This window comes from Pan paniscus, chromosome 4, assembly GCF_029289425.2.
Source record: "Pan paniscus chromosome 4, NHGRI_mPanPan1-v2.0_pri, whole genome shotgun sequence".
NCBI lineage: Eukaryota > Metazoa > Chordata > Mammalia > Primates > Hominidae > Pan > Pan paniscus.
The window spans coordinates 72955818-72975701 of record NC_073253.2 but is presented as its reverse complement, the minus strand read 5'-3'; the positions used below and the strand labels follow the sequence as shown (position 1 = coordinate 72975701).

The following is a 19884-nucleotide window of genomic DNA, read 5'->3' as shown; positions in this document are numbered from 1 at the left end:
ATATAGGCTTTATATAGGAAAAATTACCTAATTAACTATATGTACAAATAGGTAAAGTTGGGAGGTTGAGACGTGTGGATCACTTGAGGCCATGAGTTCAAGACCAGCCTGGCCAACACAATGATACCTGTTTCTACTAAAAATAGAAAAAATTAGCCAGGCATGGTGGCCCAGGCCTGTAATCCCAGCTACTCCGGAGGCTGAGGCATGAGAATCACTTGAACCTGGGAGGTGGAGGTTGCAGTGAGGCAAGACGATACCACTGCACTCAAGCCTGGGCAACAGAGCGAGACTCTGTCTCAAAAAAAAGGGAGAAATAAAACAGACAAAAAAAAAAAATAGGTAAAGAATTTCGACAAAAAGATAAAAATTATAAGAAGTCAGCGAGGCTGGGTGTGGTGGCTCACGCCTGTAATCCCCAGCATTTTGGGAGGCTGAGGCGGGCGGATCATGAGGTCAGGAGATCGAGACCGTCCTGGCCAACATGGTGAAACCCCGTCTCTACTAAAATACAAAAAAAAATTAGCTGGCCATGGTGGCACACGCTTGTATTCCCAGCTACTCAGGAGGCTGAGGCAGGGGAATTACTTGAACCAGGGAGGAGAAGGTTGCAGTCAGCCAAGATCTTGCCACTGCACTCCAGCCTGGGCAACAGAATGAGACTCAGTCTCAAAAAAAAAAGCCAATGAAGGCCAAGTGCGGTGGCTTACGCTTGTAATCCCAGCACTTTGGGAGGCTGAGGTGGGCAGGTCACCTGAGGTCAGGAATTCGAGACCAGCTTGCCCAACCCAGTGAAACTCCGTCTCCACTAAAAATACAAAAAGTAGCCGGGTGTGGTGGTGCATGCCTATAATCCCAGCTACTCGGGAGGCTGAGGCAGGAGAATCACTTGAACCCAGGAGGTTGAGGCTGCAGTGAGCCAAGATCATGCCACTGCACTCCAGCCTCAGCAATGGAATGAGATAAAAAAAAAAAGGGGGGGGGGCCCAGGCGCAGTGGCTTACACCTGTAATCCCAGCACTTTGAGACTCCGTCTCCCAAAAAACAGGGAGATAGAGACAGAAAGTGGAAAAACAAAAAACAGAATGGAGCATCCAAAATGAGGTGTATAACAAAAGTATAGCTGAAATTTCTGAAGAAAGAGAATGTATCAGAATATCTCAAGATAATGGCTGGGCTGGGTGCGGTGGCTCATGCTTGTAATCCCAGCGCTTTGGGAGGCCCAGGAGGGCAAATCACTGGAGGCCAGGAGTTCAAGACCAGCCTAGTCAATATAGTGAAACCCCATCTCTAATAACAATACAAAAATTAGCCAGGTGTGGTGGCCCATACCTGTAGTCCCAGCTACTCCAGAGGCTGAGGCAAGAAGTGCTTGAACCCAGGAGGCGGAGGTTGCAGTGAACCAAGATAGTCCACTGCACTCCAGCCTGGGCGACAGAGCGAGACTCTGTCTCAAAAAAAAAAAAAAAAAAAAAAAAGACAATGGCTGAACAGAAAAGGAGAGAGAGAGAAAAATAAAGATAATAGCTGAAAAAAATTCTAAAAATAATAGAAGACATCAAACTAAAGATCTAAGAAGCTCAGAGAACATGAAGCAGAAAAAATACCACGAAAAAATATGATCTAGACTTTCAAGAAAGCTTCCAGTCATCCTGAAAAGGCCATCCACACAGGAACAAAATAGCTAAATGGCAACTTATGCGGACTAGGATGCCCCATCCTCTTACATCATGCCATTCCACAGGGCCCTTTGATAATTGGCACAGCCTCTTGGAACTACGATCCAATGCTGAGATAGTTGGGGGTTAGAGAACAATGAAATGACCAAGATTACATTTTTATCATCCAGATGGAATTAGGATTTATAATAGAAAGCCAATTGAATATTTAAACTAAGTATAAATTTTACAAAATTGAATTTGTGGACCTTGTGCCTTGATTTTTTAAAATAAGTATATTCTTCAAATAATTTTTCTTTAAATGAACACACACTGCTATGGATCAAATATCTGTGTCCTCCTAAAATTCATGTTAAATCCTAACTCTTAATGTGATAGTATTTGTAGGTGGGGTCTTTGAAAGGTTATTAGGTCATGAGGGTATATCTCATGAATGGGATTAGTGCCCTTATAAAAGAGGACCCAAAGAACTCCCCTACCCCTCTGCCATGTGAGGACAGTGAAAAGATAGCCATCTATGAACATGGAAGTGGGCTTTCACCAGACCTTGATCTTGGACTTCCAGCTTCCAGAACCATGAGGAAGAAATTTATGTTGATCACAGGCTATGGTATTCTGTTTTAGCAGCTCGGACTAAGACACACAGTAAGGTAGGACTGTTTGTTCCATGAGGGCAGAACTACATTCATCTCATTCAGTACTGTTCCTACCACAACAACAGTGTCAGATACATAAGATCAATATGTATGTGTTAAATAAATATGTTGGATGTTAATGGAAATGTAAAAAAATTCATTGAAGTGTTTTTTTTTTTTGAGATGGAGTTTTCCCTCTTGTTGCCCAGGCTGGAGTGCAATGGCGCGATCTCGGCTCACCACAACCTCTGCCTCCCAGGTTCAAGTGATTCTCCTGCCTCAGCCTCCCGAGTAGCTGCGATTACAGGCATGTGCCACCATGCCAGGCTAATTTTGTATTTTTAGTAGAGATGGGCTTTCTCCATGTTGGTCAGGCTGGTCTCGAACTCCCGACTGCAGGTGATCTGCCTGCCTTGGCCTCCTAAAGTGCTGGGATTACAGGCATGAGCCACCATGCCCAGCCGAAAACATATTTTAAAGAAAACAATTATTCTCACATTTATCTGTTCTGTAATATTTTTGCAATGACTTCTCTTGAAAAGATACATACCTAAACAAAAAAGGTTTCATTATTTAGTATAAAAATGAATATGTTATGGTAACATAACAAAGTGGGGAACATTCAGGGTACATGAAAAATAATCACAATCATACATCACTGCTATTACAACTATTACATTTCAACATGAAAAATTGCTATGAAACTTCTAGTAGAAAAAAATGGTTTCATTTAAGCTATAGGTGTTAAGCTGTCATTTAGTTTCAATTTTGTTTCAATAATACAGTGTTTTGTTGTTGTTGTTTCTGAGATGGAGTCTCGCTCTGTCACTCAGGCTGGAGTGCAGTGGCACTATCTCAGCTCACTGCAACCTCCATCTCCCAGGTTCAAGCAATTCTCCTGCCTCAGCTCCCGAGTGGCTGGGACTACAGGCATGTGCCACCACACTTGGCTAATTTTTGTATTTTTAGTAGAGATAGGGTTTCTCCATGTTGGCCAGGCTGGTCTCGGACTCCTGACCTCAGGTGATCCACCCACCTCAGCCTCCCAAAGTGCTGGGATTATAGGCGTTTGAGTCAGCGTGCTCGGCCGATACAGTGTTTTTTTAATGCACGTGTGTTCCTAAAAAGATCATTAATTACTCAGGAACAAGAGTAACATCTTAATTATATGGGCTTTCCTATGTTTATCCCACACCTCATCTAAGGATAATATAATGGACAACTGGCAGTAAAACAAAATCTATCTCTAAAAAGTCAACAGGGAGATCACCAGACCAACACGCTGTATTTAAGCAAAAGTACCTTAGGCTTTCACTCAGAATCATTTCTATACATATAATTTACACACGGGTCAAATTCACAAAATGACAACAAAATAAATAAATATCAGATGCCTACTCCATAGAAATGCAAGGAAAACAGAAGTCTTTAAAAATGTCCAATCATCTCTCAATGAATTGCCAACATCTATTTTTACTACGGGCTAACAGCTTGGGACCCGGGCTCCTGCCACTCAAGAATGGCACCTAAACCAGCAGCAGTTGGCAGCTTGTTAGAAATGCAGACTCTTGAGCCTCACTCAGGACTACTAAGACAGAATGCACATTTGAACATCTCCAGATGACTGATACTGAGAAGCACTGACCCAAAGGCTAGATGAATGAAAGATAAACCAAGCAGCTTCTAATGAGAACACTAGCTACAGTAAAGTTTATATAAATTCCAATCACCCTTAAAGCAAACCAGCCTTAAATACATACCCATCCTCATAGTTCCACATGAATATATCACTGTCAATTGTGAGCCAAGCTCTGCTGATAGGAGGGAACACACCCATCATGCAATTACACTGCATATCTGAGGTAGTGTGGATGTAAGGCAGACAGAGGTGAATCTTATTCTTCTTTAACTTGTTTCAATAGCTTTTGACTTAATATTTACGTAAAAAATCACAATGTGTCCACTCTTTAATACAACATAGAACCCATATACTTAAACGAATTTTAAATAAAACCCTTAAATGAATATATAACACATTAATTAAACATAGAATAAGAATTATAAGAATGAAAAATACCAATTTTAACATTTTTAAAATAAATACAAAGTAATAGGATACGTCCAAACTGCTCAACAAGTTCAGGTGGGAGAGGAACTCTTCGGATGGAACTGATCTCTGGAAGGTTGGGTACGGACAGCAAACCAGGTCCTTGTAAAGGATAATCCATATCTGACATGCCAGAAACGGTGGGATTATCTACAAAAAGAAAATGAAGTATTTATAATAATGTACTGCTCATCAACCAGGCAAACAAAAGGATTGAGTGCCACAAAAAAATTGTGTGTGTTGGTTCCAAAGGTACAGAGAGAATATTCTAGTTTTGACCCAACACAAAGTAGTCCTGAAATATTCCATAGTGAAGGTAGGAACAGTTACTGGTTTCAGGCCTAAAGGGAAAGTCGTATCTCAAAAAACTTGCTCTATAACAAAGGAAATGTTTAATTTTTTTTTTTTTTTTTTTTTTTGAGATAGAGTCTCGCACTGTCGCCCAGGCTGGAGTGCAGTGGCGCAATCTCGGCTCACTGCAAGCTCCACCTCCCGGGTTCACGCCATTCTCCTGCCTCAGCCTCCCAAGTAGCTGGGACTACAGGCGTCCGCCACCACACCCGGCTAATTTTTTGTATTTTTAGTAGAAACGGGGTTTCACCGTGTTAGCCAGGCTGGTCTTGATCTCCTGACCTCATGATCCGCCCGCCTAGGCCTCCCAAAAGGCTAGGATTACAGGTGTGAGCCACCGTGCCCAGCTGGAAATGTTTAAATTTGATAATTTAGTGTTATTTTAAAATAAAAGTGGCTGGGCGCGGTGGCTCAAGCCTGTAATCCTAGCGCTTTGGGAGGCCGAGGTAGGAGGATCATGAGGTCAGGAGTTTGAGACTAGCCTGGCCAACATGGTGAAACTCCATCTCTACTAAAGACACAAAAAATTAGCCTGCCTGGTGGCGTGCGCCTATAATCCCAGCTACTGCGGAGGCTGAGGCAGAACTGCTTGAACCCGGGAGGCGGAAGTTGCAGTGAGCTGAGATCGTGCCATTGCATTCCAGCCTGAGCGACAGGGTAAGACTCTGTCTCAAAAATAAATAAATAAATAAATAAACAAAATGAAAGCATGTAATTGTATTGTTTGTAACACAAAGGATAAATGCTTGAGAGGATAGATACCCCATTTTCCATGATGTGATCATTTCACATTGCATGCCTGTATCAAAACATCTCATGCACCACATAAATATATACACCGTTGGGCGCGGTAGCTCACGCCTGTAATCCCAGCACTTTGGGAGGCAGAGGCAAGCCGATCACAAGGTCAGGAGTTCAAGACCAGCCTGGCCAAAATGGTGAAACCCTGTCTCCACTAAAAATACAAAAAAATTAGCCAGGCACAGTAGCAAGCACCTATAATCCCAGCTACTCGGGAGGCTGAGGCAGGAGAACTGCTGGAACCTGGGAGGCGGAGGCAGCAGTGAGCCAAGATCGTGCCACTGCACTCCAGCCAGGGTGACAGAGCAAGACTCCGTCTCGGGGAAAAAAAAAAAAAAATATATATATATATACACACACACACACACACACACACAGACGCCTACTTATGTACCCACAAAATCAAAAATAAAAAAATTTAAAAATAATAATTTAGTGTTTTTCTATCATTTTGCTAATCTGAAATGGGAAAATATAAAACTGCTTTGGGGCTCAAAGGTAAAATGACTATAAGCAAACAAAATAATGACTGGGGGAAAATACTGCCTTTACCAGCTAAACATTTATAGATTAAAACAACCCATGACTTTTCCCTTTAGATTTATCCCCAAGACCACTAAGACAAATACAAATAATACCCCACAAGCAGTATCTTATTGGGGGGATAAAAACAAAGACTGCTCTATAAAGTGTTCTCATGGGCAACCTTTCTCTTGCTCTAAGACTCCATCACTAAGGACAGGAGTGGGCTGGTCTACTCAGCCTACCTTGCTCCCGGACAAGGTGTTATTTAGACCTGACTGATGACCTACTTATCTCAGGCACTTTCTCAGGTTCTATAGAGTACAAAGATGTTAAGGAAAACTGACATATAAAACAATCTTGAAGTGTATTATGGAAATTTTTAAAATATATATAAGAAAAATACAATAAATACCCATGTACTGATTATCCAACTTAATAACCAGTAATATCCCCAATCACGTTTCATTTTTATCATTGTTCACTCCTTCCCCAATTAATTATCTTTTTATTTTTATTTTTTGAGACGGAGTCTCGCTCTGACGCCAAGCTAGAGTGCATTGGCGCGATCTCGGCTCACTGCAACCTCCAACTCCCTGGTTCAAGGGATTCTCCTGCCTCAGACTCCCGGGTAGCTGGGATTACAGGCATGAGCCACCACGCCCAGCTAATTTTTGTAGTTTTAATAGAGACAAGGTTTCACCATGTTGGCCAGGATAGTCTCAATTTTTTTTTTTTTTTTTTTTTTTTTGAGACGGAGTCTCACAGGCTGGAGTGCAGTGGCCTGATCTCAGCTCACTGCAAGCTCCACCACCTGGGTTCAGGCCATTCTTCTGTCTCAGCCTCCCAAGTAGCTGGGACTACAGGCGCCTGTTGCCACGCCAGGCTAATTTTTTTATTTTTAGTAGAGACGGGGTGTCACCGTGTTAGCCAGGATGGTCTCGATCTCCCGACCTCGTGATCTGCCCGCTTCGGCCTCCCAAAGTGCTGGGATTACAGGCGTGAGCCACCGTGCCCGGCCGGTCTCAATCTCTTGACCTTGTAATCCGCCTGCCTTGGCCTCCCAAAGTGTTGGGATTACAGATGTGAGCCACTGCACCCGGACGAACTCTTTTTCTCTTTTTTTTTTTTTTTTTTCCTGAGACGGGGTTTCACTCTGTCGCCTTGGCTGGAATGCAGTGGTGCAATCACAGCTCAGGGCAACCTCAGCCTCTTGGGCTCATCTTCCACCACAGCCTCGTGAGTAGCTAGGCCTACAGTGTCATGACACCATGCCTAGCTAATTTTTTTTTTTGTTTTTGGGGTTTTTTTTTGGGATGGGCTCTCGCTCTGCCGCCCAGGCTGTAGTGCAATGGCGGCTCACTGCAACCTCTGCCTCCCAGGTTCAAGAGATTCTCCTGCCTCAGCCTCCCGAGATGCCAGGACTACAGGAGTGTGCCACCACACCCGGCTAATTTTTGTATTTTTAGTAGAGACAGGATTTCGCCATGATGGCCAGGCTAGTCTCAAACTCCTGACCTCAAGTGATCCACTCACCTTTGCCTCCCAAATTGCTGAGATTACAGGAGTAAACCACCGAGCCCAGCCAAACAGCATTTTTCTTTTTCCTTTTTTTTTTTTTTTTGAGACGGAGTCTCACTCTGTCGCCCAGGCTGGAATGCAGTGGCGCGATCTCGGCTCACTGCAAGCTCCGCCTCCCGGGTTCACACCATTCTCCTGTCTCAGCCTCCGGAGTAGCTGGGACTATAGGCGCCCGCCACCACGCCCGGCTAATTATTTTGTATTTTTAGTAGAGATGGGGGTTTCACCATGTTAGCCAGGATGGTCTCATCTCCTGACCTCGTGATCCGCCCGCCTGGGCCTCCCATTTCTTTTGAGAAAGTCTCCCTCTATTGCCCTGGCTGGAGTACAGTGGCGCGATCTCGGCTCACTGCAACTTCCGCCTCCCTGGTTCAAGCGATTGTCCTGCCTCAGCCTCCTGAATAACTGGGATTACAGCCACGCGCCACCACACCCAGCTAATTTTTGTATTTTTAGTAGAGACGGGGTTTTACCACTTTGGTCAGGCTGGTCTTGAACTCCTAACCTCGTGATCTGCCACCTCAGCCTCCCAAAATGCTGGGATTATGGGCGTGAGCCACCGCACCCAGCCACTTTTTGTAGAGACAGGGTTTTGCCATGTTGCTCACTCAGGCTGGTCTCAAACTCAAGCTCAAGTGATCCACCCCACTTCCAGGTCCCAAATTGCTAGGATTACAGGCATGAGGCACAGTGCCAGGCTTTTTTTTTTTTTGAGACAGGGTCTCACTCTGTTGCCCAGGCTGGAGTGCAGCGGCACAATCACAGCTCCCTGCAGTCTCAACCTCCCCGTCTCAAGTTATCCTCCCACCTCAGCCTCCCAAGTAGCTGGGGGTCCAAGTGTGTGTCACCATGCCAAGCTAATTTTTGTATTATTGTATTTCTTTTCTTTAAGAGGCTGGGTTTTGCCATATTGCCAAGACTGGTCTCAAACTTCTGGGCTCAAGTAATCTGCCCACTTTGGCCTCCCAAAGTGCTGAGACTACTGGGCTGAATTCATATTAAAGCAAATCCAGGCTGGGCACAGTGGGTGACACCTGTAATCCCAACACTTTGGGAGGCCGAGGCGGGCGGATCACATGAGGTCAGGAGATCAAGACCAACCTGGCCAACACGGTGAAACCCTGTCTCTACTAAAAATAGAAAAATGAGCCAGTGGCGAACACCTATGATCCCAGCTACTCAGGAGGCTGAGGCAGGAGCATCGCTTGAACCTGGGAGGTGGAGGCCGTAGCGAGCCAAGATTATGCCAACTGCACTCCAGGCTGGGTGACAGTAAGACTCTGTCTCAAAAAATAAATAAATAAAGCAAATCCAGACATCCCATTTAATCCTAAAACATAACTTTAATAGGCCGAAGGTGGCAGATCACCATGTTAAATGGCAGTGGGAACACAGAGGGAGGAATCGATAACTTTAGTGAGGATGGGAATGCTAAGAAAGACTTCAGGCTAGGAGTGTGACTTACATCTGTAATCTCAGCACTTTGGAAGGCTGAGGTAGGAGGACTGCTTGATGCCAGTAATTTGAGACCAGCCTTGTAACAGAGTGAGACTACGTCTCTACATAAAAATTAAAAATTAGTTGGGTGTGGTGGCAGGCGCCTGTACTCCCAGCTACTGGGGAGGGCAAGGCGGGAGGACCACTTGAGCTCATGAGTTAGAGGCTGCAATGAGCTGTGATCATGCCACTGCACTCCAGCCTGGTAACAGAACTAGACCTTGACTCAAAAAAAAAGAACAAGAAAAAGAAAGACAACAAAGAGAAACTAAGGACTTTCACAGGGAGTCTGGAAAAAGTTTGTCAGGCAAAAAAAGAACATTGCAGAAACAATAAAAGTAAGATAAAATTCTGAGGAAATCCTGAAGATGGGGCTTCTTACGGAAAATATGCTAAATTCTCTGTAATCAGAGCAACGGGTGAAGAATTGGATGGAAAAGAAGGGGAAGAGACTGGGTGAAAGAGGAAGGTGTGTGTAAAGGCATGAGATATGTAAGAGAAGGACCAGAATGCATGTACTGTTTTTATATCTTGTTTTCACACCTAAGGAGGCCAAAATGAGTAATGTTGTTCAAGATGATAATTGCTAATAGGCCAATCAGGTATTATAAGACACGCTCATTGGTAAGTAGCTGTAGGGAGCAAATACTATCTTTGTTTCTATCATTTCTTTGATTACAAAGCTATCAATGATTTTTATAAATAATCAGAAGTGTTCTCGGTTTACACTGCACAAATTATCCTATTTAGATTACTTTGGTTCTTGCTCACCAACAATCTTTTCTTTCTTACACTTCTCTGGTTTTCTCCAAATTCCATCTCACAAAGGGGTCACTTTTTCTAGCAACTGATGTAATTCCATAAGCCGTGGGGAGCTGGTTATAACTTAAAACTGTTAAACAAATTACTTTCCAGTCACCTATATTGTCAACACATATTCTGCCTTACTCTCCCTGTACATAAGCACTGTGATTTCCCTGTTCTCTTCCTTTATTCCACTGGTAGTTCTTTTAAGATCCTCCAGCATTTCATAACACACATCTCTACACATAATAAAGCGTTTCTTGGCCGGGTGCAGTGGCTTGCGCCTGTAATCCCAGCACTTTGGGAGGCCGAGGCGGGCGGATCACTTGAGGTCAGAAGTTCGTGACCAGCAAGGCCAATATGATGAAACCCCGTCTCTACTTAAAAAACACAAAAATTAGCCGGGCGTGGTGGCAGGCGCCTGTAATCTCAGCTACTCGGGAGTCTGAGGCAGAAGAATCACTTGAACCCAGGAGGCGGAGGTTGCAATGAGCCGAGATCGCGCCATTGCACTTCAGCCTGGGCGAAGAGGGAACCGCTCCGTCTCAATAAATAAACAAATAAATATAAAGCAAAGCGTATCTTTAAGATAACATGCTAAATTTCCAAATTAACTTCGTTTGCTCTTACGATCTACTCAAACACTAACGGGACAAATGAACAAATTTGGGACTTGGATCTGGAGATGCTTCTCATATGGCCTTAGCCATAAGCACTTGAGAGCGGCGAGAAGCTCATTAAGGTTGAGGTCTTTGCCTCTTTCTGCTTCAACTGGGAGCTTGCTCTTCACTCTTGCCCTCTCAAGTATCTACAATGAAGAAAGTGAGGAAAGGAAAAAACCTGAAAATAAGCTGCTTGCTGTTCTCCAAAAATGCAGCCAACAGTGCCATAAATCTCAGCATATCCTCGCCGGGACCAACGCTGGGGATAAGTAGCAAATTAGGAAGTCAGGCGAGAGTCCTTTAGGTTGAGAAAGCAGGGTCACTATCACTCACTTGGGGCAGACACCATAAGCAGCTCGGAAAGGTCCGGGTACATGCGGTCCTCTTGCAACTGACGGTCGATGAGCCGTCCAGCATTTTCCAGAGCTTCCTGCAGGGCTGCGGCAGATGTAGAGGCCGGCATCGCCGCGCCCAACAAAGAAGACGGCATCTCGGAAATCGTAGACACCAGGGTCCAGAAAAAGTCAAAAGCCAAGGAGAAACAAGAAAAGAACCAAGAAGTTAGCTTAGATCCGCCGCCTAGGGCGCGCGCGCCAAACGAGCGCCTTGGCGCCTCGACATGACGCACTTCCGCTTCATCCCGTGGGGAACTGGAAGACGCCGTTCTGGCCTGGGAAGAGGAAGCTGTTAGGAGGGGGCTAGAGGTTGTGGGTGGAGCCAGGAGGCTGCTGATGCTTTCGAGGGGGTTGAGGGTTTTGGGGTGTGGCAGGGTAAAATTAGGGTAGGTTATTTAGGGAAGGGAGGGAGAGAAAGGAAGGGTAGGGAAGGATAAAGGGGAGGGAACTGGGAAGGAGAGGGGCGGGATGGGGTTGGATAGGGTGAGGAGGAAGCAGGGAGGAGGGATACGGTAGGTGGGAGCTAGGTCGTGTGTCTGGCCTAGGAGGTTGGTCAGGTTCCGTTGGTTTAAGCGCGTGCTCGACCTGAGTCTTGGAACTTCCCGCGTCGGTATCCGCTAACTGCAGCTATATGCGTGCGCGCATGAGCGCGCAGTTTGGTTCTCCAAGTAACTGCTCTTGTGAGAGTAGTTAAGAATTGGTAGGTCGCTGTCACAGAGACGGATATAAACCAGTATCTCACTATATTCTTCACGGGCTTCAGTGTAAATTAGAATTCATCAGGCTTTTCCATTTGCATGTCGCAGTCTTTTGACTTTGTTGCCCCTTAGTATAAAATACGTGTTTAAGAAGGAGCTGAGTGCAGGTGGACCGCTGCCGTGCTTTTTATCGTGGCAGAGATAGCAGACAGTTCTAATTCATCTTTTCATTCCCAGCGCTAGTACAGGAACTCGTATGAGATAGGAACCCAAGAGTTCATACAATCCTAAGAAACTGAATACTTGCCTTGTGCCTGGTGCTGGGACTATCAAACTAACACAGTGTTTCCTGTCCTTAAGGTGCTTCAAGCAGAGACAAAGGGCTTCACTATAATTTTTCTATTTGGATAGGTATAAACTATAGCAGAAGGATAGGAGAAAGCAGAGAGGTAAAAGAGGCTTCATTTACTACAGAAGGCAACCTGAGTGGGTAAATCAAAGCACTTTTTAGAAAGCTGTTCTTATTTAGAATCTCACCTAAGAAAGCTTCCAGTTATGTTCTTCAGAATTTCACAAATCAATAACTGAATTACTCTAAATTGGTCTTTTGCTATTTGAATTACATTTTTACTCCCTCAAAGACTTGACTACATTTCTGAAAATTGAAAGTTCTTTGATGTTACCAATCTACACTTAAAATTTGACATAGCCAATATACCAAGAAAAACTGGATTTTTTATTATTGGTATATAGATAGGCAGTTGGGTCTCTAGCTGTCAGTTTACTTTATTTGGTAGACCATAGATTGAAAAGTGGTGGTTTGGCACCGAGTTTGTTTTTAATTTGAGACAAAATACACAAAGTTTTCAACTCCATAAATTGGAAGATTCAACAACGTTGCTGTGATATTCCTGCATAGAAGTAAAGCTCCCCAAAGTGTAATCTAACTAACTTAATTCATTGGCATATTGCCTATGCTTTCCCACTACAACTGCTAAACCGAGTAATTTCTACAAAAGACTGCAAAGCCTTAAATACGGACTCTGGCACTTTACAGGAAAAGTTTGCTGACCTCTTCCCTAGAACAGATAATTATGAATTTTTTTGGTCTTAGGACCCCCTTGATACCCTTAAAAATTATTCAGGATTCCAGAGAGTTTTTGTTTCATGTTGGTTACATCTATTAATATTTGTGAATAACTCAAACTGAAAATTAAAATGTTTAACATTGTATTTAAAAGAGTAACAAGGCCGAGCACAGTGGCTCACACCTGTAATCCCAGCACCCAGCACTTTGGGAGGCCAAGGCAGGTGGATCACAAGTTCAGGAGTTGGAGACCAGCCTGGCCAATATGGTGAAACCCCGTCTATACTAAAATACAAAAATTAGCTGGGCGTGGTGGCGTGCGTCTGTAGTCTCAACTGTTCAGGAGGCTGAGCCAGGAGAATCACTTGAACCTAGGAGGCAGAGGTTGCAGTGAGCCGAGATCGCGCCACTGCACTCCACCCTGGGCAACAGAGTAAGACTCCATTTCAAAAAAAAAAAAAAAAAAAGCATATCAAGCTTAATCCATGTTAATATAACACTTTTTTAAAATGAGAAATCACTATAGTTTCTAAAACAGGGAGAAGAATGCGATTATTTCATATTTTTGCAAATCTCTTTAGTGTCTGGCTCAGTAACGGATGGCTGGATTCTCATATCTGTATCTGCTGTCAATTGAAGAAAAATAACCCTCTTTTAAAGAATTAAAGTCAGTTTGATTCAGACTCAGGATTGCAACCTTTCAGAGAGTTTCTGTTAAAACTGCTCCAAAGTAGTTTTTAGCCCACAGCTTACATATCAGGGGTTGGAAGCTCTGCATGTGCTCAGAAATTACATTAAACATGCTCATAAACTGGGTATAGTGACTCACACCTGTAATTCTAGCACTTTGAGAGGCCTATGCATGAGGGTCTCTTGAGGCCAGGCATTCAAAACCAACCTGGGCAGCCAGGTGTGGACCTGTAGTCCCAGCTACTTGGTGGGCTGAGGCAGGAGCATCACTTTAGCCCAGGAGTTCCAGGTTGCAGTGAGCCATGACCATGCCACTGCATTCTAGTCTGGTTGATAAAGGGAGACTCTGTCTCTAAAAAAAAAAAAAAAAAAAAAAAAAGCTCATAAATTACATTAGAGCAAAATCTCATCAAAGTTTGGGTGTAAGAGTACATCTGGTTATAGATTACAGAGGCATAATCATGAATCCTATGGGACACTATCTTATGTACTGGAAGAGGCAAGGGGTAGGAACACTGAACTTACCTTTTTTTAAAAAATGCATTGATTGAAGCAAGAGACGTGGGAACCTGTGCTCTAACCTGCTTATTGTTTCCAGGGCATTCTTCTAGAAGTCTATACTTAGTCACTGAGTTGGGCTTTGTGAAATTCTGCTGGCAAGCGGAATGAGCAAACTTGGTTTTTTATGTTTGCTACTTTGTCTAACATGTCAACATTTTGTGACTTATTTAGTTGAAGTATAATATATTAATATTAAGAAAAGCTGGCCTCACCGGGCGTGCTGGCTCACACCTGTAATCCCAGCACTTTGGGAGGCCGAGGCGGGTGGATTGCCTGAGGTCAGAGGTTCGAGACTAGCCTGGCCAACATGGTGAAACCCCATTTCTACTAAAAATACAAAAATTAGTGGGGCATGGTGGCGCAAGCCTGTAATCCCGGCTACTTGGGAGGCTAAGCCAGGGGAATCGCCCGAACCTGGGAGGCGGAGGTTGCAGTGAGCTGAGATCGTGCCATTGCACTCCAGCCTGGGCTACAAGAGCGAAACTCTGTCTCAAAAGAAAGAAAGAAAGAAAGAAAAACTGGCCTCAGTTACATATTTAGAAAAAGAAGAAGTATTTTAATAATTGTCAACAAGTGTAGTCAGTTTTTTTTTTTTTAACAGAGTTTTGCTCTTGTCGCCTAGGCTGGGGTGCAATGGTGCGATCTCAGCTCATTGCAACCTCTGCCTCCCAGGTTCAAGCAATTCTCCTGCTTCAGCATCCCGAGTAGCTGGAATTACAGGCTAATTTTCTTTTCTTTATTTTTTTTTTGAGATGGAGTTTTGCTCTTGTTGCCCAGGTTGGAGTGCAGTGGCATGATCTCTGTTTACTGCAACCTCTGCCTCTCAGGTTCAAGCAATTCTGCCTCAGCCTTCCGAGTAGCTGGGATTACAGGCACATGCCACCATGCCCAGCTCATTTTTTTGTATTTTTAGTAGAGATGGGGGTTTTACTATGTTGGTCAGGCTGGTCTTGAACTCCTGACCTCAGGTGATCCACCCGCCTTGGCCTCCCAAAGCGCTGGGATTACAGACGTGAGCCACCGTGCCCAGCTACGCCTGGCTAATTTTCTGTATTTTTAGTAGAGACGGGGTTTCACCATGTTGGCCAGGCTGGTCTCGAACTCCTGGCCTTAGGTGATCCTCCCACCTCGGCTTCCAAAGTGCTGGGATTACCCGTGTAAGCCACCATGCCTGACCTGTTTTTCTTAAAGTGATAAACTCATTTCATTTATTTTTGAAAAAATGTTTGCCAAATACTTAAATATGAACAACTGTACTTTGTGAGTCATTCTTTCAGGTAAAAATAATGTTCCATGAAAAAAGCTAACCACTCAATTACAAGTGGTTTTCTTTTCGATGACCATTCTACTTGGATATGCATTAGCTGGGCATGGTGGTATATGCCTGTGGTCCGATCTACTCAGGAAGCTGAGGCAGGGGAAGATCGCTTGAGTCCAGGAGTTTGAGGCTAAAGTGCTTCATGACTGAACTTGTAAATAGCCACTGCACTCCAGTCTGGGTAACACAGTGAGACCCCATCTGTAAGAAATTTTTTTAAAAACATACTTTATGATTACTTCTCATTTTGTCATACTGAAGGTTAAAAAGACGTATAATTAAGGGTCAGGGTTTAACGAAATGAATACTGTTTATGGCTTTATTAAGGATATTCCTAAGGGAAACTGATTTTGCTTACAACGCCTATGTAACTGAAAAATACAGTGACTACTACAACATTTTGAATCCTACTGCCTTGATTTATGTTAAGGGACTGTTTTAATTTAGGAATTTTAAGATAGAGCATGCTTCTTCAATGATGAGTAGAAACACAGATATAAGCAAAGATTTTATTACTTACATGCCTGGGGGGGCATCTGGCACACCTGGAGGTCAAGGAATGCAGTCAGGGAAAGAGAAAGAGGGACTCATGAGCCAATGCATTTATTGGGTTCATGGTGTTTTCCAAATAGATTTCCCAAGAGGAATTCCCACACTTTAATTGGTGGGTTTAAAGCAAGCATGCACAAATTTGAGGACAAGCTTGTCAGCCCAGAATGGCTTTGAATGTGGCCCAACACAAATTCGTTAACTTTCTTAAAACATTGTGAGATTTGTGATTTTTTTAAAGCTCTCAGCTGTTGTTAGTATATTTAATGTGTTGCCCAAGACAATTCTTCTTCTTCCATTGTGACCTAGGGAAGCCAAAAGATTGGACACCCCTGTTCTTGGAAGTCATGCTGTGACCGAGGTAGTCACTGTGGCATATCTGCACAGTCCATGTAGGACGTCAGTGTCAGCAGGGCTGGTGAAGTAGGCTGTATGTATTTATCCTATGGGGAGGTGGGCACCAGGAGGAAGTTTTACACAATAGATACCTGGATTGATCACATTGAGGAACTGGGAGGAGGTGTAGAACTAGAAACGGTGTCAAGGGTGACTGAACCGTGTTTCTGATATGAGAAAGTCCAACTTATATTCAAAATAAATGCTAAGACAACATAAAATTGTAAGAATTTGGCCGGGCGTGGTGGGCCACGCCTGTAATCCCAGCACTTTGGGAGGCCGAGGCCGGCGGATTGCCTGAGGTCAGGAGTTAGACACCAGCCTGACCAACATGGGGAAACCCCATCTCTACTAAAAATACAAAAAAAATTAGCCGGGTCTGGTTGCGCATGCCTGTAATCCCAGCTACTCAGGAGGCTGAGGCAGGAGAATCGCTTGAACCTGGAAGGCAGAGGTTGCAGTGAGCCAAGATTGCGCCATTGCAATCCAGCCTGGGCAACAAGAGCGAGACTCTATCAAAACCAAAAAAACAAAAAAACGAATACACTACAGGCACCGCAGATTTACCCACTGTTAACCCATTTCCCATTTTCCCTGAGAATACTCTCTGATGGTGCTTGCAGCTGCAGCCTTTACCCCAAGATAACTCACAGATTACAGTCCCGACTTAACCCCCAAAGTTTGTGTCTACTATTTTATTATTTTTGCATCACTCTATTATATTGACTTTGGAAACAAAAGACATTATTCTATTTATAGCATTCTGTTTTTAGTAGTGGAATTTCCATTTACAAAATATAGTAATTCTCGACTGCTGAAAATGTCAAATCCTAGAAAACATAGCATTCCTATGTGTGATGTTAATTCCATGGTGAACTTATGGCACTGAAATGGTGTGACAACAAGGCAGTCACAATGTTGTCAATATTCCACAATGATACTGCGATTGAAGTAGACAACAGATGGAAAGAAAACTAAGAAGCCATGTGTCATTGTGGATTATAACGATAATATGGGAGCAGTGGACTGGGCTGATCAGACGCTCACTTCTTATCCAGCTTAGTGCCAAAGGTACAAGGTTTGGTATAAGATATTCTTTCATAGGCTGTGTGCAGTGGCCCACGCCTGTAATCCTAGCACTTAGGGAGGCTGAGGCGGGTGGATCGCTTGAGCTCAGGAGTTCAAGACCAGCGTGGGCAACATGATGAAACCCTATCTCTACAAAAAATACAAAAATTAGGCCAGGCACAGTGGCTCACGTCTGTAATCCCAGCACTTTGGGAGGCTGAGGCAGGCATATCACTTGAGGTCAGGAGTTTGAGACCAGCCTGGCCAACATGGTGAAACTCTGTCTCTACTAAGAATGCAAAAATTAGCCAGGGGTGGTGGCAGGGCCTGTAATCCCAGCTACTCGCAAGGCTGTGGCAGAATTGCTTGAACCCAGGAGGCGGAGGTTGCAGTGAGCTGAGATCGCGCCACTGCACTCCAGTCTGGGCAATGGAGCGAGACTCTGTCTCAAAAAAAAAAAAAAAAAAAGTCGGGTGTGGTGGCGGTCACCTGTAATCCCAGCTACTTAGGAGGCTGAGGCACAAGAATCGTTTGAACCCAGGAGGTGGAGGTTCATTGAGCCGAGATTGTGCCACTGCATTCCAGCCTGGGTGACAGAGTGAGATTCTGTCTCAAAAAGAAAGAAAGAGATTCTTCTCCACCTTCTAAACGTTAAAGTGTTGAACTCCCACATTCTGTTTAAGAAGGACAATCCTGAGCACACGATTAGCCTTGTAAACTTCAGACTGACAGGCCAGGTGCAGTGGCTCACGCCTTTAATCCCAGAACTTTGGGAGGCTGAGGTGGGCAGATCACAAGGTCAGGAGATTGAGACCATCCTGGCTAACACGGTGTAAACCCTGCCTCTACTAAAAATAGAAAAAATTAGCTGGGCATGGTGGCGGATGCCTGTAGTCTCAAATACTAAATAGCCGGGCATGGTGGCGCACACCTGTAGTCCCAGCTGCTCGGGAGGCTGAGGCAAGAGAATCGCTTGAACCTGGGAGGCAGAGGTTGCAGTCAGCTGAGATCACGCCACTGCACTCCAGCCAAGGCAACAGAGGGAGACTCAGTCAACAACAACAACAACAACAAAAAGGCAGAGCGCGGTGGCGCGGGGCCTGTAATCCCAGCACTTTGGGAGGCCAAGGTGGGCGGATCACCTGAGGTCAGGAGTTCAAGACCAGCCTGGCGAACATAGCAAAACCCTGTCTCTACTAAATACACAAAAATTAGCCAGGTGGGGTGGCAGGCGCCTGTAATCCCAGCTACTCAGGACACTGAGGCAAGAGAAGAGCTTGAACCTGGGTGGCAGAGGTTGCAGTGAGCCGAGATCACGCCATTGCACTCCAGCCTGGGCAACAGAGTGAGACTCCGCCTCAAAAAAAAAAAAAAAAAAAAAGCAAAGGGTGTCGCCTGTAATCCCAGCACTTTGGGAGGCCGAGGCAGGCGGATCACTTGAGGCCAGGAGTTCGAAACCAGCCTGGCCAACATGGCAAAACGTCGTGTCTTCTAAAAATACAAAAAATTAGCTGCGCGTGGTGGTGGACGCCTGTAATCCCAGCTACTTGGGAGGCTGAGACAGGAGAATCGCTTGAACCCGGGAGGCGGAGGTTGCAGTGAGCCGAGATCACGCCATTGCACTCCAGCCTGGGCGACAGAGACTCCGTCTCAAAACAAAAACAAAAACAAAAAAAAACAAACCAAAACAAAAAACCAAAAATTAGCCGGCCGGCACCTGTAATCCCAGCTACTCGGGAGGCTGAGGCAGGAGAATCGCTTGATCCCGGGAGGCAGAGGTTGCAGTCAGCTGAGATTACGCCACTGTACTGCAGCCTGGGCGACAGAGACTCTGGCTTAAAAAAAAAAAAAAAGGGAAAGGATGTTACAGAAACTCTAGATACTACTACCCTCCAGTGGTCTGAGTTGCGTGGCGCTTTCCCGCCTGTCCGGTAGGGGGCGCCGCGCAGAAAGCCGCAGTCCCTCTGCGGAAGGCGCCGCTCTTGGCTTCGGCGGCGCCGCTGTAGCTTGGAGGCGGTACTTCCTCCAGCATTTGCCGCGAGTTATTGGCAAGTTCCCATGCAGTTGTTTGGGCTGTCGCTGTGGCTGGTTCTGTGGTGTGCGGCCAGCCATGGAGCGCTCTGGGCCCAGCGAAGGTGGGTTTCATGAAGCGAGTCCGGGCGGGGTGGGCCGTGTCGGGGGAGCTGGGGCGCCGCACTAACTAGGCCGCCTCTCTTTTCCTCTTGCTCCAGTGACAGGCTCAGACGCATCGGGACCAGACCCGCAGCTTGCGGTAACCATGGGCTTCACGGGGTTCGGTGAGTAACTGCCCCAGGCAGAGACCCTCTTCCTTTTGCAGAGGTTTGAAAAGCCGCAGAGTTGGAGGGGAGATCGAGCTGTCAACTCGGAATTACTGTAGCTCGGGTGCATACCTTGCAGTTTGTCAATATTCTTCTCACATTTGTCTTCTATTCTGCGTATCCGTTGGAACCAACTCAGGTGAC

General features: G+C 45.0%; 2 protein-coding genes across 4 annotated transcripts in view; one reads left to right on the top strand and one right to left on the bottom strand.

The window, feature by feature from the left end:
- NUP155 (nucleoporin 155) overlaps positions 1-14116 on the bottom strand; it is an 87588-nt gene extending 73472 nt beyond the window's left edge. The window contains exons 1-3 of one of the 2 annotated variants that reach the window (XM_034960156.3): positions 10973-14116; positions 4434-4571; positions 4075-4171 (exon numbers count right to left, since the gene is read on the bottom strand). In XM_034960156.3, the coding sequence (XP_034816047.1) occupies positions 4075-4171; positions 4434-4571; positions 10973-11129 (392 nt within the window). In that variant the 5' untranslated portion in view covers positions 11130-14116. The other variant, XM_034960158.2, reaches the window with a different exon arrangement.
- A 5215-nt stretch (positions 14117-19331) lies between these two features.
- Positions 19332-19884, top strand: part of WDR70 (WD repeat domain 70) — a 365730-nt gene continuing 365177 nt past the window's right edge. Inside the window, exons 1-2 of one of the 2 annotated variants that reach the window (XM_034960155.3) lie at positions 19332-19536; positions 19633-19698. In XM_034960155.3, coding sequence (XP_034816046.1) covers positions 19512-19536; positions 19633-19698 — 91 coding nt within the window. In that variant the 5' untranslated portion in view covers positions 19332-19511. The remainder of the gene's footprint in view (positions 19537-19632; positions 19699-19884) is intronic. The other variant, XM_034960154.2, reaches the window with a different exon arrangement.